This window comes from Gorilla gorilla, chromosome 17 (assembly GCF_029281585.2).
Source record: "Gorilla gorilla gorilla isolate KB3781 chromosome 17, NHGRI_mGorGor1-v2.1_pri, whole genome shotgun sequence".
NCBI classification, from domain to species: domain Eukaryota; kingdom Metazoa; phylum Chordata; class Mammalia; order Primates; family Hominidae; genus Gorilla; species Gorilla gorilla.
Genome location: NC_073241.2, coordinates 75,487,467 through 75,510,394, shown reverse-complemented (window position 1 = coordinate 75,510,394; position 22,928 = coordinate 75,487,467). Strand labels below are relative to the sequence as shown.

Sequence of the window (22,928 nt, the reverse complement as noted above, 5' to 3'; positions counted from 1 at the left end):
CTTAGAATGAATTGCTGTTGGCCTGCCTGAATTTATGACCTGAGTGGCACAAAACCCAGCTCATGATAAACATCTCTGATGTCTTGATTAATTATGTCCAATGGTCAGATGCTCTGTCTCTATCAGGACCCAAAACACATTGGGATCTGCTTTTCAAAATGTTTATAGTTCTCTGCTGCAGAAGGCATAGCCTTGCTCCAAAATCCTTAGGAAATCTATAACACACTTCTCCTATTGCAGCTTGCCAGAGACTCCACACTTCATGTCTCTCCACTGGGAATACTTCCAGCATCGTGGATTTGCTGGGTCACATGGTCCAAGTGACAGGGCAGCTAGCATTGTAGCCTGGCTTGTGCTGCAGAGCCTTTCCTTGCTCCAAGTCATGCAATAAATGGGTTGGAGCAGTATTTCTAAATATGGTATGTGTTGTGTTCCAAAGCCAAAGAGCACCATGTGTTCTTCTTAATGGCAGAGCAAGGGTCCCCAACCCCCTGGTCGCAGACCAGTACCCGTCTGTGGCCTGTTAGTAACGGGGCCACACAGCAGGAGGTGAGCAGCAGGTGAGCAAGCATTACCACCTGAGCTCCCCCTCCTGTCAGATCAGCTGTGGCATTAGATTCTCATAGGGGCACAAATGCTATTGTGAACTGCAAATGCGAGAGATCTAGTTTGCATGCTCCTTATGAGAATCTAACTAATACCTGATGATCTGAGGTGGAGCAGTTTCATCCTGAAACCATTCCCCCCATCAGCCCCCAGAAAAACTTTCTTCCACAAAATGGGTCCCTGGTGCCAAAAAGGTTGGGGACCACTGTGATGGAGGATACAAAAGGCAATTAATTTATCCTCACCTCAGAGGGCACATGTGACCCAAAAGCATCTGCTACACTCTCCAAACCTGATGCCTTTTCTGTATTTCCTACTTAGTGAATGCAACATCTGGCAGCCTTTCTTCCTTTCTTCCTCACCCATGGGCTCTGCACCTCATCCCTCACCCCCGCCAACACTGCATGAACAAGTCCCACAGATTCAAACTTTATTCATTCTGACCTCTCCTTTCCATTTCCCCTCCCACTGCCTTGATTCAGCCTTCATCATTTATCTGTTTTGATTCCTGCAGAAACTTCCTAATAAAATTCCCTACTTCCAATATCAATTCTCCTCTAATTCACTCCACTGCCAGGGAGAGTGGCTCTTATTCCTCTCTTCTATACAATACTTACATTGTTCCCCATCATTTCAGAGGTACATCTTTGTTGCATTTATGTATCTAGATGCCCATTTTCTACCTCCAACAGTAGGCTTTTTGCAGGTAATAAACATGTTCTATTGGTTTCCAGAGGTGGCATGTCTGTGGAATGTTAGTGAGGCATTCAAGGTCCTTTGCCACATAGCTCTTACGTCTCCAGCTTGCTCCCTATCACTTCTGCTTTCTCCCAACTACTAGTCCCTCTACTGAGCCATGCTCTCTCTCACCTCCATGCCATGCCTGAACTTTGAATCTGAATGACTCCTACCCACACCCTCCACTCTTTACTTCCCTGGATTCCATTAATTCCTACTCATCCTTCAAACTCAGCTGAACTATTGCCTTCTCCAAGAGCTCCTCCATCATTCATTCATTCCATCCCACCAGCTAGTTTAGGGAGCCTTTTTGTTCCCAAAGCACCCTGCATTGAGTGCTAATCTTAGCAGCATTTGTCAGGTTTTGTGACAATAGTTTGTTACACCAGACAGAGGTAGTGACCTGAGGGTGAGGATTGCCCCAGGGTCTGGCTGAGTGCCTAGCACATAGCAAATACCAAGCACTGGCTCAACCAGTGAAATGTGCACAGTCCAGAGGTAGTAAACCCCCAGCCCTCAAGCTAAACCAGTCCTGCAGACAAGTGTTGTTTGGCCCACACAGTTCCTGGCTGAGAGGACAAACAGGATTGATCCAGGTTATAAGACTTTCAAGACTGATGACCCAGAGCTGGCCTCCATTCTCTTTGGTTACCTGTCTAGGCAGCCAGAGATGTACACAGGAAACGTCAGACCAAGGATGCAAGTGACCACAGCTCCCTGGATGCACTCAGTCCCTTGCAGCAGTACCTCAATTAAAACTCCAGGTCTCAGTAGTCTGCACAAAAATGGGGGTCAGAACACCAGAACCACCCTAGGCTCACTGTTTTTTATCCCGTGCCAGGAAGGCTCACAGTGTGGAGTGGGGAAGGTGGCACATCGGTGACAGTCCACCCAATTTTTCTTTCTTCCTGCACCAACAGGTCTTTTTAAGCTTTATATTCAGTAGACCTGACCATGGCCACACACGAACATTTACAAATCAGAAATTCCACATCTACATTTCTAAAATCCAGATTTCCATCTTCTCTTGAAAAATCCATAGATATGGCAATACTGAACATTTACTTTCATAACAGTTGCAGCTTCCTCCTTTAGACTGGCATAAACTCTATCCAGTTTGCCACACTCCCCATTTATCTGGACCAACGAATTATTTCCATTAACAGCCTTGCTTCTATAGCCATCTGAATCTGCAAATTCCAAACTGCTGTCTTGTTACCTTATTTGATCCCTCTCCCCAAATCTAGGGATGGTGGTAGGCATACAACTATCCTCCCTTTTAGAGATGAAGAAGGTAAGAACCAGAGAGGTGGCTGGCCTCGTAGGTCACACAGCTTGTTAGCAATGAAGACATGACCCAAAACTAGATCTTGGGACTTGTGATTTTTCACCACCCCAGGCCAGTTATCACATACCCAACTGTTGCTTGCTCCTTTCTCTAAAGTACTTCATTTATGTCTCAAGGATGCATGTAATGCTTTAACTGTGTTGCTGTGAAATAGTCGGCACGCCTACAGACAGATTTTGTTATACACACTTCTCAGCTGAGCTAGCCAAACAAGGACCAATGTAGGGCTGAAAAGTTGGATGGAGTGAACTAGGCCTCCACTCATTAACTCTTTATGACAATCCTGTAAGATAGGAACTATTATCCCCATTTTATGAGTGAAGAAGTTGAGGTCCGGGGAGGTTAAGCGAATGTATTCTTTGGTTCTATTGGCTGTTAAAACAATGACATACTTCAGTTCCAGCTGGTAAAGGGCCCCTGCCCTGAGCTGCTTGAGTGCCTTCCTCACCACCCTGGCAGCCCTGCCAGGATTCACACAGTGTAGCAGTGTTAGGGTTAATTCCATATCTGCCACAGACTGCGGTTTCCAGGAACTTGTGGCAGCCACACCTCCAGTGTTAATTCTAACTGGTTGGTGCCTGAAAGGATGCTGAAAAATTTTTGAATATTTCACCTGAATAAAAGGTTTGCATTCTTAAGATATCCACTTTTAACGTTATGGCAAATGAATCCACTCTACCAAGAGCCCAAAGAGCTAATCAGCAAGAATTTAGCCAAGACTTGAGGAGATGTAGAAGACTATTAAATAGACCAAAGAGAAGTGCCCAGCACTGAATAAAGCCAAGGTCCCAGCATGTTTTCTGCCTTCACAGCCCTAAGGAATGCCATGAAATTTCAGCAGTTATGACAGTGACTCTCAGGGCTTGCAACCAAGAGAGGGAGTGGGAATCATGGAAGCAGCATCTCAGAAGGAAAGGGCATGTATAATGAGAAAGCATCCCCATCCCCACCTCAGTGCCCAAAGGATAGAGTTATGGGCTCTCTGGCAGGTATGTCAGAGCGACTGCAAAACTTTCTGGGCAAAAGCCAGGTGAAGGCCCAGGAGCTCACAAGCTATGGTGATGTTCTTGCCCAGAGGGAAAAAACACCTGCATCCTTCACCCCACCTCCCAAAAGCCTGTCTGTGGAACACTCCCTGGAAGTTGATAAGCACTCTAATTTCAGCAGGGAATAAAGGTTAGTTTCTTTCTGAAAAATCTTCACCCCTGGGTGGCAGGTTTGGACGGCACAGAAACCTCAGCAAGCTACATTTCTCTTCACAGAGGATAGGTCTCCTACTAAAGGCACATCTCGGGGTCAGGGAAGCCTGCAGCCAGGGAGAAAGTTGGTCATGCTCGCCTTCAGTAACTGCCATCTTGGTCTTTGGGGTCCCCTGTAGCTGAGTTGTACCTTCCTACTATCCTTTCTTCCTCCACTATCTCAACTCATTTTCTGAAGTGTGGTACCTATTCACAACATGGTAGTAACAGCTTAAGGCACTATACCCTCAATTCCAAAGGTTATGTGCATTTTCATATAACAGCTTTATTGAGATATAATTCACATACCATAAAATTCACCCGTTTATAGTGTACAATTCAATGCTGGTTAGTACAACAGTCCCCTTATCTGCCGGGGATAGATTCCAAGACCCCTAGTGGATGCCTGAAACCATGAATAGTACTGAACCCTATATATAGTGTTTTTTCCTATGCATATATACCTAAAGTTTAATTTATAAATGAGGCACAATAAGAGATTAACAAAATAGAATTTTAACAATATACAGTAATAAGTTATATGAATGTTGTCTCTCTCAAATCTTACCGTACTATACTCACCCTTCTTGTCATCAATCTTATAAACAAGACACCTAGTAAGTATCTAAATGAGCAGACAGCATATACAGTATGGATGCGCTGGACAAACGGATAATTCATGACCCAGGTGGGACAGAGAGGAACGGTGCAAGATTTCATCATGCTACTCAGAACAGTGTGAAACTTAAAACTTATGAATTATTTCTGAAATTTTCCATTTAATATTTTCAGACTGCAATTGGCAGGTTACTGAAACCACAGAAAGCAAAACCATGGATAAGGGTGGGCTACTGAAATGTTCAGAGATGCAACCATCACCACTCTACTTTTAGACTATTTTCAAGACCCCAAAAAGAATCCCCTTACCTATGAGCAGTCACTCCCTATTTCTACCTCCTTCAGCCTCTGGCAACCACTAATCTACTTTACTTCTATAGACTTATCTATTCTGGATATTTTCTGTAAATGGAATAATATGTGGTCTTTGGTAACTGGTTCCTTTAACATCGTGATTTCAAGGATTATCAATGTTGTAGAATGTATTGGCATTTCATTCCTACTTACAGCTGAGTAACATTCACTTACACGGCTACACCATATTTTGTTTATCCACTCATTGGCTGACGGACATTTGGGTTCTTTCTCCTTTTGGCGATTATGAATAATGCTGCTATCAACATTCATTGTAACTCTTAGGTTTAACCATTTGAGGAACAGCCAAACTCAAAGTGGCTGACCATTTTGTATTCCCACCAGCAATGTATGACAGTTCTGATTTCTCCACTTCCTCACCAATACCTATCTTTCTTATTCTAGTTATCCTAGTGGGTATGAAGTCGTATCTCATTGTGGTTTAGACTGGCATCTCTCTGATGGAAATGTTAAGCATATTTTCATGTGCTCATTGACCAACTGTATATTTTCCTTGGAGAAGAGTCTATTCAGATCCTTCGCTGATTTTTTAATTGGATTTTTTTTTTTTTTTTAGAATTGAGTTGCAAGTTTTTTATATATTCCAGATACAAGTCTCTTATCAGATTTAATATTTCCAAATATTTTCTCCCATTCTGTGGGCTGTCTTTTTAATTTCTTGATGGTGTCCTTTGAAGCACAAGTTTTTTTTTTTGATAAAGTCTAATTTATCAATGCTCACGCATTTGGTGAACATAGCTAAGAAGTGTTGAGAGTTTCTAAAGGGAATCAGCTTCAGATCTTATTTGTTTCCACTAACATTGGGAAAGTCACAAAAGGGTTTTCATTCTCAGGAAAAAATTTGATTATGAAATATTTAAAATATACAAAAAGGTACAATGAATAACATACATTTGTGTCCTTGCTACCCAACTTATGAAATTTTACCAATAAAGCTGAAGTCCTCTGTGATTCCTCCATACCTCCCCTTCCAGTGGCAACTATTACCCTGAATTTGGTGTTTATTATTCTCATGCATGTTTATACTCTTACTAGATGTGTATGTATCCTTTATCAGTATGCAGTATTATATTGTCTTTTAAAATTTCAAACAAATAGCAGCACGTAGTGCATATTCTGCAACTTGCTTTTTCTCTGCCCCAAGTGAAGAAGCAGAGAAAATGGGCAGGAAAACCAGAAAATTGAGGTTTTGTTTTTCTGAACAGTTAAAAGGTACTAATTTGAGTCATTTTTTTAAAACATCTACTCTCACAAAGTCTACCTATGTAAATCCAAATACACAGTTATTCTTCTGTTATCAGTTTTCCCATCTGTAAAATTAGGATAATAATCTGTACTTCTTACCCCATGTGAAACTTTTGAAATAAACATTCTTTTAAAACTTTGAAAATAGCTTGTAGAAATTCAAGGTTCTGTTGGTGTTAGTCATCCAATGCCTTCCCAAGGCTTAAGTGAGATGACAGAACTACAGTCCTTTGAGCAGTTTTTTGGAGTAAGCAGCTCTCTTGAGTTACTGCTTGAAAAGCCTGATGGCTCTGCAGAACAATGAATCATCCCCTAAAATCACATAGCCTTTTACTTTCAAAAAAGAAACCCAAGACATTCTTCATTTTGCAGGTGCAGAAACTAAATCCTATAGCAGTCACTTGGCCTTTCTGGGATCTCCTGTTCCCTGGGTCAGGCCTAAACTCACTCACCTGGCCTCTGATCTAACCCTCTCATGCTGCAGAATTCAAGATCCATCCTCAAGTCAGATTTGCTTGCTTTAGAATCAGTCACAAAAGTGAGGGCTCAACAGTCCACTACACTTTACCTTTCCACTCTCAGGATGGAGCAGTCATGAAAGGGGAACAGATGTGACTCTGAGATGTCAATTACCAAAGCACAAAAGAAAAAGCTGGTATGTTCTAAAAGCTTCAGCAAGGCCAATGGGGAAAAAAAAAATTTTAATAAAAAAGAAAAAGTTGGCACCAAATAGCTTCCTTCACTAAAGGGTAAGAAGCTAGACAGATATAATTTACAACCAAGGTGTTTCCCAACAGCAGGCCAGAGTCTATGAGCAGATTATACCAGCTGCTGCTGCCACACTTCCTTTCTGAGGGCTGACTTCGCTGCCAGCACTCACTCTCATCATTCACCCTACCCTACCAAATGGGTCCTCAAGGCTTGGCAGGGAATCCTCATCACACAGAGGGATCCCTGCCTAAAGCCATCTCCACCTAGAAGGCATGTCACGTGTACAATGAATTAAACCAACAGAGAGTATCAGGTGAATGGATGCTCCTTCCAAATTTCTGACACTCATGATCACTACTTGCATCTTTTTCTGAACTCACTGCTCCTACCACTACTTACTGTTGCTTTCTTCTGCTCCAGGCAGATTCTCCCAGCCAAAGTTCCACTATAGGCCAGAACCTCTCTAATTCTATGAATCAGTGCTTTCAATCATGGAATCACGAAAAAAAAAAAAAATCGTGCCTACGAATGACCTAGGAGGATCGCTCTTTCATACAGCACTTGGTTCCAAGTGTGGTTAAAACAAAACCTAGAAGAAATTCACTTTACTTAGGTTGCAAAAATGGAGCTGAAAAGATACATATATATTTGGTAAAGATTCTTTATCTGTAATTTTTCTAATTAGACTATAATTATAAATAGTTGGTATCTACTCTGAAAAACAAAATAAGGGAAGGAAAGGCCAAATGCCTGCAAAAGAACAGAAAGAAGCAGCCCAAATGACATAAAGCACTAGCTACAGGTTATATTACTTACTTGTGCCTAGTTTCTTCTTCAAAAGCAGTATCCAAGGGCAAAAGGGTTCAAACGTGAGATCCTAGGTAAACAGTTTCCTTCTAGAGTCAAAGAAGAGTTTTCCTTTTTTTATTTTTATTTTTTGTTTTTTGAGACAGAGTCTTGCTCTTGTTGCCCAGGCTAGAGTGCACTGGCGCGATCTTGGCTCACTGCAACCTCTGCCTCCTGGGTTTAAGCGATTCTCCTGCTTCAGCCTCCTGAGTAGCTGGGATTACAGGCACACGCCACCACATCCAGCTAATTTTTGTATTTTTAGTAGAGGCGGGGTTTCGCCATGTTGGCCAGGCTGGTGTCGAACTCCTGACCTCAGATGATCCGCCCACCTCGGCCTCCCAACGTGCTGGGATTACAGGCGTATGAGCCGCTGCACCCATCCAAAGATTTCTTATAGGTATTAATATGTCTACGTCTCAGATACGGGGTGGTATAAAAGAACAATTTCAAAAATCTGAAGATATTTCCTACTAGTTAATATTGTGTTTCCTAATTGTTAACAGATCATTTTCCAGTACAAGCAGAACTAAAAATTCTTGAGGAAAACTAAGAGATTCAGGAGTTGAATGTTTTAATAAAAAGAGGTTTCACTCTCTGTGGTTCCTCATTCCCCTTTACGTGAAGATAAGTTACAAACATCATGAGGTGTTAATATGGTAGTTCCTATCATTTTAATAACCAAATTAAAAATCTGAAAATAGAACCAAACTATGGAAAAAATTATTTAGTCTATTTTTCAAACACCCTATACCTGCTTCAATGTTTAACCACATGCAAAGTGCATGCCGTTGCAGCATCTTACCTTGACTCTCTGATCTCTGCAAAGTAATAACCAGCAGTGAAGTTTTGTTGCCAGGAGTAAAGGTGCCCAGAACAATAAGTCTTTGGCCCTCTTTGAAATCTCAGGTAGGGGTTACAGGAAAGCTAATGCAAAGCTATTTTTATCAAGATCCAACAATTATCCAAGGTTACTTGCAAAACTTCTTGGGAGTAGTTTTGCAAGTAACCTCGCAAGGATACAGCTCTTGCTTTGAAAACTCAGACACCTTATAAAGATAAGACTTGTTAACAAAATAGAATCCACTTTCACATTTAAAAGGTAACTTGGAAACTGCTCCAGGTACCACCTAATTAACTGAAGCAGATAGGGACCAAAAAAAAAAAAAAAAAAAAAACCCTCAGAAGATATCATTGTTTAAATACACTCTATTTTATTTTGTCTTAAAATAGTTTAACCTTTATGCTACAGACTTATTTCAAAAAACAGAAAATCTTATCTTGCACCAAAAAATATATATATAACACTCTGTTTTATTATTTTTTCTCCAAAGACCATTAAATACTAAAGGGAAACAAAAACGAAATAATGAATGTAAAGAACCAAATTTTGTTTTAAAAACTAGAGTTGCACATTTGAAAACATTAATTCTAAGCAATGATTTGTCGTCACTGCATCAAGTCCACGCTCACACTCCAGCAACAGCAGATCCATTAACTGCCAAGTGCATTGGTTCCTAGCCATACAATGGCTAACATTTCATTTTCACGTAAGAGGAGCAAAAGGCTTCAATGGCCTCTGTACTCTTTAAGAAACAAAACAACAACAAAAATATTTCCTAGTTATCCAGTGATTTTTTTTTAAGATCACTACCTTTTAAAATTTGTTAAGAGAATAAGAAGTAAGTAGTGTTTTAAATAAAATGAAAAAATACAACAGCATCAGACTAAAATACGTGATTATTTTAAACAAACAGTGCACAATCTGAGGAAGTTTGGTTAGGGCACAATCATTTTTATATCTACATGGAAGTCACATCATACACATATTGGAGAACAGGGATTGGGGAGCTTGCTTTGCCTTAAAAAAGTCTAAAACTAAAAGACAAAATAGTGTCCCCAGCTTTTTCAAAAACCTTTGTGACAGTATAAAAAGCAGGTAACAAACTTAGTTTTAAGTTAGTTATGGTGCTAATCTGCTAAAAGTAAAGATGAACAAATGACTAAATTAGTAAACCAGACGATTCATATTCATAATTGATAATAAAAGCAAAGTTTATGGGATGTTTGATTGCCAAGAATAAACTGAATGAAATAAATTGAATAAAAAAGAATGCATTATTCATTCAGTCTGGCCCCTACCATCAAAATGAAAAGACAATTACTGGAGAGCAGCAATTACAGGTTACATGGCAGTCATGATGATGCAACAGCTAGGTCGCTGCTCTGTTTTTCACAAATTGGAGGGGATGGAAACTTAACCAAGTCAGTGGCATAAACCAATCTGTGACCCACATGTACCATTTTAGCAGAGAGATTACTCTGAAGACAATGTCCTGTGAAGCATAAAGAACTACTTATGCTACCAAATGTAAAACTTTGATTAAGAAAAACCCCTTTAAAAGAAACTTCAAATGTCACAGGAGCTGTATACCACGGAATTGTATCATTAATACCTTGCCTGAAACCACACTCTCCACTCTTCTGGAAACAGCAATGAAAAGAGAGTTGAAACACAGTCTCTCTATAGTTATTAGGGGAAATGACCCAACCTAGTAGGGGAGAGCTGTCTATCTCTACCATCCCTTCCCCTCCCCCTCTGCATCTTAATATCCAAATCTCCGTTCTGGTCCATTAAGTCAGGCAGTTGGGAGCTGGACTAGGAATAAGTGAGGCAAAAGTGCAAGCTGACATAAAGGCAAAGGGCCAGAGAAGAGACTGGTTACAGCTCCACTCTGTTCCTAATCCACAGTGCACACAGCACGCCAACTCTGTAGAGGATGACTATATTAGGGACTATGAAGAAAATATGTCACACGGGAAATCACCTGCTGTGTGGAATTGGGAAAAAAAATATGTGGTTAACATAAGAACAGGTCATGCAAAAACATTCATTAAAATGGGCCTCTGCCCTGACAGTGGGGGAAAAAAATAAGCTGCAAAAACTTCAAGTCACATAATCCACTCTATTCTCTTCTCTATGATTTTCCTGGAAAACACAGACCAGAAATTGTACATTTCTGCTCTGTCTAGTATTTTAATTCAAGTCAAAAACTATGTGTAACAGTAAAATTCAATAAATTAATCCTAAAGTAAAATGTGAAGGTCCAAGGATACACCAGTAGTGAATCTTGAGAAGGTCCTACTTTGCTCTGGCCTCTGGGTCTTTGGTTTTTGTCTAGAATTGTGGCCATGTGAGAGACTGATATATGAGTTGCTAAAGCTGGAGGTTCATGATCTTAAAAGCCTTATCTAACAAAAGCAGAAAATAAAAATAAAAAAAATAAAAGCTGATGAAGGACAGAGGCCAGATCAAATGAGATGCTATCAGAGAAGATCAAAGAACATATGCACAAATACACTCCTGTGGAAGAAGGAACATACAGGAGAACTAATGCAACAAGAAGCATAAAGGAATAAACTTGTCTTTACAAAAAAAAAAAAAAAAAAAGAAGAAGAAGATGAAGATGAAGAAGAAGAAGAACAGGCTGGGCAGGTGGAGGCAGGCAGACACTGATGCATGTGTATGTGCGGTGTGTGTCATTCATCTCAGCAGCCCCCAGAGCACCCACCCCTCACAGTGCCTTATGCAGAGCAGGCACTTGGTAAATTTGTTTGCTGAATGAAAACTGAAAATGGTAATTCTCATACTCTTATGATAAGAAGAGCCACCAGGGGATTTGGAGAGAGAGGCAAAGGGCCATAGCAACGGTAACAATGGAAACAAAAACAAAAACAAAACAAACAAAAATCATGAAAAACAAAAGGTGAAGTCTTCTAAGCCAATATTACTTCACTCCCCCTGTGCAGAGTACATAGTGTTCTAACTCTAGGTATTGCTTTTAAAAGAATTCACTAGTAACTACAACATATTATAAGAAAGAAGGTAGTAACTAATGCCACAAAATTCCAATGCTGGCATTTCCTGAATTCCCTGAAGTTCCTACTACCCTTTGCTAATCCTTTTAGATTCTGTAAAACTTACCAATGACATTAACGTGCTTTGCATCTGATTTCTTATGGTACATTCTGATTCTTCTTATGGTATTTTTTTTTTAGAAGGTAGAGGAGAAAAATACCCAAATACAGCATCAGGTCCACTTCATCTCGGATGTTAAACAGTTGTTGCTACATACTCTTTATATAGAGACCAGCTATGAAAGATGGCACTTTCCTCTCAGATTTGCAAGTGCCTGTAGCCTCAGAGGCCACATAACTTTTCATATTCTTCCCAACAGGTTTCTATGTTCACCCGTTATTTGACTAAACCAGAAAAAAAGGCGAGGGAGAGAGATTTTTCCCACTGAACTCTTTAATACCTTCAGATGCCCAGAAAACCTCATGGTGGGTATCTATCTGAAATGCCTCTGTCTCAAAGGAGACATTTTGCAAAGAGTTATTAATTATTGCAACAAGGAGACCAACTAGGTCACCTTAGTAGTATTTATAAACACAAAGGGACATGTCAATTATCTGTGCTGTGGGAAGTCAACAGGAGCAAACTCAAGAAAGAAGGCAGAAGACTTAAAATAAAAGAAAATATAATTTTAATACTTCTGTCTTCTATTTTTAAGGACAAGTTTTTAAATGCACATGCCCTACTAGGTGCCAATAAGGACCTGACTGATATGTGTGCGAATGCCCTAAGATGGGAGTGCCAATGGGGTGGGCAGATAGTGGTCAAGTCTAGATATTAATTTCATTATACAGAAAAATAAATACAAGATTCAAAAACTGAAACCCATTTTGCCTGGCAATTAAAATATTATTCTAAAAGGAAGGCAGAGTTTCCTAAGATTAAAAGTCACCAAGTAAAATAAAGTTGTCTAATAAAATTCATCATTCTATATTCCTACTGAGGGAAAGAAGAAATTCTTTTCTCTGTGATGTTATTTTCCTAAGTGACTTCTTTTAATTAAAAAAAAGGGGGAAGAGGAGGGAATTTTCCATGAGTTTGAATCCTACAAATGCCACAAACAGCTTCTGAAGCTGAAGCTATGACAATGAACTTCCATGTCACAAAGAGGATGAGGAAGTGGAAGGGAACAGTGCAGAGGAAACACAGTGACATTGTATTACAGTAGGTATTTACGCCTGCTATCCTCATCCAAGGTAAGGTCAACAACTTCTGCTGGTGAAGCCCAAGTCTGCTGGGGAGTCACAGCAGTCCATGACTGTGTTTGCCTGGTGCTAACATACTGCGTGCCCGAGCCATGCTTCCATGAAGAAACACTCTGAATCACACCACCTCGAGGATGAACACACCTGCAATTGAGATGAAGAACAAAAGCATGGTTAATTCCACCACAGGAAAAACAGAAGACAATATGACCTCAGTTGTACTTATCAACATTTTTACTAAGATAAACCTAGTATGCAAGTTCATAAAACCCACAATCAATATCCTTCCCTCCATCTCTGTCTGTCTCCCTCTCTCCCTACCCCACCACACCCCACTTGGTCCCTCTCTCAGTTTAGCCTTAAAAAGGCCAAGGGTCTTATCTCAGCCAGAAACTCCTGAGTTGTGTCTAGATTAGTCACTGACCATGGGTGACAGGATGTTTCTCTGGACTCATTTACACCTCTGGGATCTTCATGATAGGGCAACACATAAATCCAGAACAAAGTTAAGATGCCCAAACAATCTTAGTCTGAACAAATCAAACAGTAAGAAAAATAGTTAAAACTTGTTCTTAAAATAAGCTTTATAATTGGTAATAATGCCTTCAAAGACAGTGACAGTAATACCCTTTCACAGATTAAATTTCTAAAAGTCTGTAAGTAATAGATCATGAATAAAGGATCAATTTCCCTTGTCCTGAAGGTCACAACAGAAGCACTTGGTTCATTCAACTGAATCGCTTATAATTTGGTTCCGTGAAAGTAACACAGCTGAATCTTCAGTTTAGATCCACTAAAAGGTTTCTATCGGAGGGAGAGAACTGCCTTGTTAGCAAGTCACACCAAGAGTTCACTGAAATAAAATTGTTTCAGAAACACTGACAGTGTGAATTCCACAGTCCAGTCAAATGATAGAATTGTGAACCTCCAGGCCAAAACACTAAGTTCTGACTCAAATGAGAGGAAGGCAGGCAACTCATGTGATCAATGCTATGTCCTCTCATCTAAACTTCCTGACCAGCCCTCAGGTAGCTTATGTGACAAGTAACAAGTGGCATGAGTCTAGTCACTAAACTACCACAGTGGCTCCTGAGCAGCTGTTTGACCATCTGTAAGCAACAAATAATGCTGGGCCACTTGAGAATTTCAGCTTTGGTTTAATGCTACCTATACCACCAAGTTCAAAAGAACATTAGGGTAACAATGGACACGATTCAGTTGCAAAACTGCCCCAAGGACCCTTAAACTCCTGCAAACATGCCCTACTCCTACAAAGGCTTAATCTGATAACTTCTCCCTTACTAAGAAAAATCCCTAAGAACAGATCTCTCAGGGCCAGAGCAGAGGGCAGAACACAAATTTGTTACAGTACCAGAAGCCCGTCATCTGTCCAGAGATGGGCTATGTAGTTACTAACCCAGAGGCTACTACCTTTTCAAAGATTAGCTAGCGAAATAAATAGGGACATTAAAATAAGGGACATAAAGCCCAATGTCTAATTCACATCTGTTCAACCCATTATATAAATTCATATTAAGTGACCATGTAGTCATGGAAAAATGTCAGCCAAAGGAGTCCATTCAACATTTATAGAAACGGTTTTGATGACTGAAGGCCAACGGAACACTACCTTTACTAAGCAGTTTCACATATATTATCTCATTGGACAATTCTGACAGACCTATGAGGTAAGCATGGAATTTACTATCCTCACTCTAGAGAGGGAAACTGAGGCTTAAACAGGTTACATGATTTGCTCAGAGTCACAATGCTTGAAAGTGATAGGCCAAGGAAGACAGGTCTGATTTTGGGTCCAATGCTTTCCATATCATGTTGTTGCTTTACAGATGTGTGTATTAAATTGGGTGCAGCAAAACACAAGAATCATCAGAGTACAAAAATAGACCCAAACTAACAATTTAGAAGTATAAAGTTACTTGACAATTCAAAAGCTCACCTGTACAAGCACTAACTGAAGTAAAGCTGGCTAGAAACCTGGTAAGAATTCAGGCAACGAGTGGCAAAGAGAGTCAATGTAATCTTTGGCAGAATTTCTAAAAATATCTCCGAAGTAAAAGAAGTATATAGTCCCAATTGTTTATCTGTATTGCTCACTAAGTAATCATACAATGTAACATCAAGCAGTGGCTTTTTAAAAAATCTGATCTAATCTGTTTATTATACAGAAGAAAAAACCTAGGCCAAAAGACAACCACCTAGGCTCTTAAACAAGTTAAGCATAGAACTGGAGTAAAATCAGGTCTCCACTCAAGGGTTTATTTTCCACTGAATAACAATGCCTTCTTCAGGCTATACCTGAAGTTACTACATCATGTTTGACTGAAACAAGCACTGCCTGGTTCCCAGGGCCATTCAATAAGCGGCAAAGAAGAGTTTAGAAAGTGTCTGGCATAGGAAAAGAACTAGAAGAGTGAGAGGTTTAGAGACCTTATTTCCTACTGAGGAATGGCTGAAGGAGAGAGAATAGGAGACAGGGCACTTCAACTATCTAAAAATAGATCACTTCTGAAGTTATGTTACAAATGGTTCCAGTTACCAAAAACCAGCTTAGGCTACTTTAAACAATGAAGAGAATTTATTAGTAGGACACTGGGCACCTCAAAGAGCCTAAGATGATGGAACAACCCCTAACCCTCTCTATTTCTCCTACTTCAAAACTTTAGATTATCTGGAGAATGTGATGATACTATCTTTGGTCAAAAGCTTTCCTAACTCTAATTATTAATAGTTGTACATGGAATTCCCAAAGGGAGAATCACTGTGAGGCGGAAGCCACCATGAAAGGTACTATTTCATGCTCGAGGCAAACCACTGAGAGCATGCTTAGAACCATGAATCAGTTTCTAGAAGGCAAGTTTCAGATAATCATTGCTATAGAACAAAGCCACTAAGAAATGGAATGAATTGCCTTTTAAGTACTCAAGTAATTGCTGAGGCATCCGTCAGGAATGTTAAGGAAGATTTTAAGATGCCCTCCAAGCTCAACAGTGACTTTAAGATTTGTTCAAAAACAGGCAAAACTATCATTAAAAGTCAGAATAGGCTGGCACAGTGAATCATGACTGTAATCCCAGCACTTTGGGAGGGTGAGACGGGAGGATCACTTGAGCTCACAAGTTCGACACCAGCCTGGGCACCATGGTGAAACCCCATCTCTGTCAAACACACACACACACACACACACACACACACACACAGAAGGGAGGATCACTCGAGCTCACAAGTTCGACACCAGCCTGGGCACCATGGTGAAACCCCATCTCTGTCAAACACACACACACACACACACACACAGTAGCTGGGTGGGGTAGTGGGCACCCATAGTCCCAGCTACTCAGAAGGCTGAGGTGGGAGGATGGCTTGAGCCTTGGCGGTCGAGGCTGCAGTGAACAGAGATCATGCTACTGCACTCCAGCCTGGGTGGCTGAGCCTTGGTCTCAAAAAATAAAAACAAAAAAATAAAAGTCAAGATAGTAGTTACGGGGAAAAGAAAAGGGGGAGGTTGTAATTAGAAAGTAGTGCAGAGTGGCTGGGCGCGGTGGCTCACACCTGTAATCCCAGCACCTTGGGAGGCCGAGGCAGGCAGATCATGGGGTCAGGAGATCAAGACCAGCCTGGGTAACACGGTGAAACCCCGTCTCTACTAAAAATACAAAAATGAGCCAGGCACGGTGGCATGTGCCTGTAGTCCCAGCTACTCAGGAGGCTAAGGCAGGAGAATCACTTGAACCCAGGAGGCGGAGGTTGCAGTGAGCCGAGATCGTGCCACTGCACTCCAGCCTGGGTGACAGAATGAGACTCTGTCTCAAAAAAAAAAAAAAGAAAGAAAGAAAGCTCAGAGTGACTTCTGTGTTCTGATCTGAGTGCTTGTTACTTGGGTATAAGCAGTTTGCAAAAAAGGTACGTTATTAGTTATCTCCATGTGTTATTAGCCAATAAAATATTCACAAAATCATTTACTTTAATGATCTCAAACACACTGAATAAAATGGGAGTTAGGAGATGGATGAGGACAGAACAAGGCTTTTAACACATTTTTTTTTAACTACAGAGGGAAAAAACAGTCAATCTAGTAAACAGAAGGGTGCTAGAGAAATATTTCAACTATTTTATAAGAGAATATACATTACGCAAAAATTTATACCAGATAGGGAAAAAAATTCAGGAGAAAGAGGGAGCACAATGGTTGTTATGCCTCTGGAGTGGTCCTATAATGGATGCAAGAGGCTCAAAATTTTGCGACGCAACATAAAAAAATAAATAGTTTCATGTATTATCACATATGCTTTTTCTGTATCATGAAAGACATGAGGTAGGAACATACTCAGCTGGTTTTTAATTGGTCCAATCAATTGTATTACTAATCTGTATTAGTGCAGATACAGGCTTTGTTCTCACAAAGCGTTTAACCTGCATACAATTGGTGACAGGTATGAAACACAACCTAGAGCCATACTTTGCATTTTCTAACCAAGAAAATGCTTGGGTCTTGCTTCCCAAAATGTTAGGAAAAAATAATTATAAATAATATGGTTTGATAGAATAATTTCCTGTTCTTCATACACTAATATCAATAGAAAGGCTGCACAGTGGAAATGAAGTGTGCGCGCGCACACACAGCAGGCTCTGACGGTCAACTTTTGATATAGTTAGCTTACCACTCTAAGAAAACAATATTAAAATTAATCAATTTTATTCTCATTTACACACAGCCTGAAGGTGACCTCTTAGATAACATTTCTACTTCTTTTTCCTAACTGAAGAGGAAATGAATCCTTGTGATTGTAGGGAAACACTCATCTGTATCACTAGTTTTTTTTGGAGTTAATATTAGCGACAGGCCTGGGCATGGTGGCTCATGCCTGTAATCCCAGCACTTTGGGAGGCCGAGGCGGGCAGATCGTCTGAGCTCAGGAGTTCGTGACCAGCCGGGGCAACATGGTGAAACCCCATCTCTACTAAAATACAAAAATTAGCCAGGCATGGCGGCGTGCACCTATAGTCCCAGCTACTTGGGAGGCTGAGGCAGGAGAATTGCTTGAACCCAGGAGGCGGAGGTTGCAGTGAGCCGAAATCGTGTCACTGCACTCCAGCCTGGAGGACAGGGCGAGACTCCATCTCAAAAAAAAAAAAAAAAAAAAAAATTAGCAACTGGTCCTATGAAGCAATGAGTCTCAAATACAGCTTCCTACACCAATTACTTTGCTGAGGAATAACCCAACATGAACGCCAATGATCACAGGATTAACAGACTAGAATGAGGTCCTCAGAACAGGTACCAAAAGGAACTGTTCCAACACGGTTCCATAACATACAGATCTGTACTATATGTATTCCTCTTCCTAGAGCAATTACCAATGAGGTCGGTAGAAGGAAAAAATAACAGGACCAAGGACAAAAAAAAAATTATTGGCTTGGGGTTTGTAAATTAAAAGTTTTGGCAAAATTAAGTGGGCACAGAAGAACTAGAGATGCTGGGAAAGTCTCCATCTCACTAGCAAAGAGCATCTGTGAAACTGGACTGTCCAAAAATTAACATCTGGAAATAACATTTAGGTAACCAGGAGTTCAACACAGCAATACAAGGCAATCATAAAATATGCGTTCAACCATTAGCTCAGAAAGCATGCTTTCTAGTCTAGGACTAGAGGATACACAAAAGAGAAATGAATACATCAAAATCTAAAATAAAAGAATAGGAGAAGATATTAGCATGCAAGAAAAGAAAAATAACTATGAAGAAAGGAGGGGGAGAGGCATATCACAACTAGAATTACTGAGTGCAAAGGCCAAACAAAATGCTTCCAATATGGAAAAATGGCACCCCACACAAGTCAGGGCAGCCACAATTCCAGAGAACAACTCAAGGACCAAATCTGAGTTCTTATAAACTCTTAAAAACCCAACAACAATGTAGAATATGAAAAGAAAAAATAAGAACAGGACAACTAAATCCAAACAAAACATCTACTCTATACATGCAAATCAAATGAGAACAAAAAGATGTGGATCAAAACCTAAAACCTTTTTCCAAGTGATAACCCTGCCAGAAGCACATCAATACTTCATAACTGCAACCCTAGACCCGTAAAAGAAATAAATTCCAGATGAGATACAGGCAGCCAAGGGGCAACTCTGAAGCAACCAACAAGAAAGCCTCTTCTCCTACTTGCTTCTCAGCTTTTTAATCCCAATGTTTGAAAGATTATCAGGCTACTGATACAGAAGCTGCTGGGGGAAAAAAACATCAGAAAGACTCAGTCCTAGACCCAAGATCAATATAAAAGACACCCTCACAAAATAATAAAGGAGTCAGTGAAAAATACCCCAAAGAATCTGTAAACTCTACATTCCATTATACGGACAATTTTAACCACCACTGAGGTTTTAAAATGGATGTCACCTACAGGATACGATTTCCCAGGATTCAAACCAATAAGTAAGAATAAAACACAGCTTTATGCTTCAGAGCCTGTAAGAAAAAATCCTTGAAAATAATGTAACGTTATTTAAAATGTAGACAAAGTCACTTTGTTCAAATGTAGAATAGGGATTGTGTGTGTTAGGGGTGGGGAGAACTGAGAATTTAAATTTCCAGGTTTTAATAGAAATATAATGATAATTGTAACTCCAGATACAAAAATATATTTTTTTTTAGAAAAAGAAGATAAACATTTAATGATGAAGAAACACTGAACAAAGAAGCTAAAAATAAGTGTGGTTCATGCTGTAACATTTCTAGGCATAAGGAAACAATAAAAAGGGAGATGAGTTAGAAATTAATAGAGAACTTGACCAAGTGATATGTCTTAGCACAGAGTAAGAGACTAGATAAACAATACAGGTTACTACCTATTCCTTCCCTATTTAAGTAGGAACACATAAGTACAATGAATTAAAATGTGAAATGTAACTCAAAAGGAAGTTGGTGAATGAATAATATGTCCCTGGCACATTTGAAGATAATTCACCCACACTGACCTGTCAATGGGCAGGGTATCATAGTAGGAACCCTAAAATTTAAAAATACAATAGTCTAGAAAGATCCTGACATGGGGCTTAAAAGGATAATTTATATCATAAGCAACAATGGTGAAATAAACCAAAGACAAAAATTTGCTGATGTAAAGGAAGAAATCAGTAGTTCTAGCTTTCTCATCTGGTAGGTAAGTCAGCCTAAACAGAAAAATGGAAAAATGGAAGAGAATTTAACAGGAAAAAATTTGCAATTAAGGCAGAAAACAAAGAGTAAAGGAAAGACTGAAAAATAAAAATTATTTCCCACCGGAATAGGGAGAATAATCATTAAAAAAAAAGAAAAAGAGGCCAAGCGCGGTGGCTCATGCCTGTGATCCCAGCACTTTGGGAGGCTGAGGTGGGCGGATCACCTGAGGTCAGGAGTTCAAGACCAGCCTGACCAACATGGAGAAACACCATCTCAACTAAAAATACAAAATTAGCGGAGCGTGGTGGCGCATGCCTGTAATCCCAGCTACTCAGGGGCCTGAGACAGGAGAATTGCTTGAACCTGGGAGGTGGAGGTTGCAGTGAGCCAAGATCGTGCCATTGCACTCCAGCCTGGGCAACAAGAGTGAAACTCCATCTCAAAAAAAAAAAAAGAAAAGAAAAGAAAAGAAAAAGAAAAAGAAAAAATGAAGCAGCCTTATGGGCATACTTACAGAATAAATACAGAAGGTATAAATACAGAATAGAGGATGAAGTGCTAGGACAAGACTAGTTCTGAAAAAGCCAGAATTGGCCACTTTTGGGGAGATGGCATGTTAAACTACAAATTAACTCTACATCCTTAAAGTTCCAATTATTTGACTGAAAAATGCTCTCAAAGTATACTTAGATCTCTCTAGAAACAGATACCCTTAACGTACATGTATCTGTATTTCATCTCCACTCTATACTTTTAAGTTTGTCTTTTATATAAGAGACAGAAGAAATGCTGGCAAATGTGTTTTATTACCTGGGTAACCAGAGTAAAATCAGATCAAAGAGCCAAGTAACGAATACACTATGTTACATACCTATTTACCAGAAAATCACAACTTCACTCTCGTGGCATGGGAGAAAAGTTGTTTGCTTTATACAAAATACACAAGTTCTAAAGTCTAAATTTTGGGGGGTGGGTGGGTGTGTGCATGTGCGGCAGGGGAGGTGGGGAAAGGATGTTCCAGAATGTTTCAGAAGAATATCACTGAAAGGGTTGGAACCAATTATTATGAACATACCTTAAAGCAGGAGTCAGCAAATGTTTTCTGCAAAGGTATTGACTTTTCAGACAGTACATATCTTAGGCTTTGGGGAGGACATATAATCTTTGTTGAAACGATTCAACTTTGCCAGTGAAGTGCACAAACAGACATCAATGATTATATATAAAATGAACAAGCATGGTTGTTAAAATAAAACTTTATTTATAGACTAAAATTTTAATTCCTGTAATTTTCACATGTCACAAAGTATCAGTCTTCATTTGATTTTTTTTTCCCACCAGCCACTTAAAAAGGTAAAAATCATTCTTAGCTCACAGCCCAGACTAAAACAGGCAGCAGGCCAGAATTGGCCTATGGGCCACAGTTTGCTGACCCCTACCTTAACGAATGCCAAACTTCATAAATTATGTTTATAATGCTACACACCAACTTGATGTCTTGTGGGGTTTTTTTTTAATCCTAAGAAAAAAGACTCCCTTAGTTATATGAGCATTACTGGAAATACACTCTGTAAAAACAGACCAAAATAACTTGCAAGGTTGCTTCTAATGAAAGACAAGGAGAGTTGCTCTAGGAAACCAGTCAAAAAGGCATGATGTCAGATGCATGTTTCCCAACTGTTTGCTCCTAGTATATTTCCAGGTAAAGTGAAAGGCAAGAAAGTATAAACGTGAGAGAAAAAAGTACAATGATACTTCTGCCTTAAATGAAAAGTCTGTCAAGCTAACTAAACATTTGCTTAAAAGAAAAAAACATCATCTCTAGTTCACAGACATGTATGGTTGAAATGTCCTTGATATGAGACAATATATAACACACTCTAACGCTCATATTGTGTCTAAACAAAAAGTATTTCTTAAACCAAACAAAACCAAGAGCTCCCATCATTCATACATGCCAGCTATGCCATAAAGTCTACCATTTTCTTTTAACTTGTTTTCTGGTTAAAATAGAATTTATAACTTAAAATATCAGACTACTCCAATTAGTATCCTACCTTGCATGTTCCTGAACTCCCACAATCTCTACTTCACTATCTGAAGACGCAATGTTAATTTCTTCATTGAGTGGTGCATTGCCAGCAGATGTTTTGTCACTTGCTAGGAATCCTGGATCCAAATGACCTGAGAGAGAAGGGGAGGAAAAAAAACAAGCACTATAATTTTATTCCTCACAAACAGTGGAAACAACTCATTGACAGATTTGTCATCTAGGTTTAGTCACAGAAACAGAATCACCCTGTGAGAGCTTGCCACAGCAAAACTGTCAAATAAGCTGAAGCAGTGTTCTTTGTTCAAAAAATATACAGAATATATGCTTATGATGTATATTCAAACAACATGGCAGTACATAAAAGTATGAACTCAAAGTCTCTCACTCGCTACTCCTTAGGATAAAAAAATTTAAATGCTTTGGTAAATACCTATATCTGTCTACCTAAACCATAACAAACTCTATATATTTTATGCTGTAATGCTTTTTGCATTCAACTCCAGTCAGCTTTTAAACGACCTGCATAACCACCTAGAAGGCAGTGGGGCTCTCTACTGCTTATCATTTTAATAGAACCAAACTCTAAACCAGAAAAGCCCAAAGGCACATATAGAATAATAGAAGTAATCACTAATAACATATTTATACTGAGATGCTTTGTGAAAGATTTAGCACATGTTCTCTCTAAAGAAACATAGATTTGACAAAATCTGACCCAAAACTACATCTAAAAAGGAAGGCTGGAGGTAAATCACAATTTTGGCTCTGAGCAACTGAAATGTAACTTGTACGTTGCTGAGAGTTCTCCTTAGAAACAAACCACACACTCTGGAAAAACGTAAC

The 22,928-nt window shown here is 39.6% G+C and overlaps 1 protein-coding gene across 6 annotated transcripts in view; it reads right to left on the bottom strand.

The window, feature by feature from the left end:
- Positions 1 to 8,916: 8,916 nt before the first annotated feature.
- Positions 8,917 to 22,928, bottom strand: part of ARK2N (arkadia (RNF111) N-terminal like PKA signaling regulator 2N) — a 91,272-nt gene continuing 77,260 nt past the window's right edge. For all 6 annotated transcript variants that reach the window (XM_055368150.2, XM_031003767.3, XM_031003766.3 and 3 more), the window contains 2 exons: positions 22,090 to 22,216; positions 8,917 to 12,990 (listed from right to left, as the gene is read on the bottom strand). In XM_055368150.2, coding sequence (XP_055224125.1) covers positions 12,801 to 12,990; positions 22,090 to 22,216 — 317 coding nt within the window. In that variant the 3' untranslated portion in view covers positions 8,917 to 12,800. The remainder of the gene's footprint in view (positions 12,991 to 22,089; positions 22,217 to 22,928) is intronic.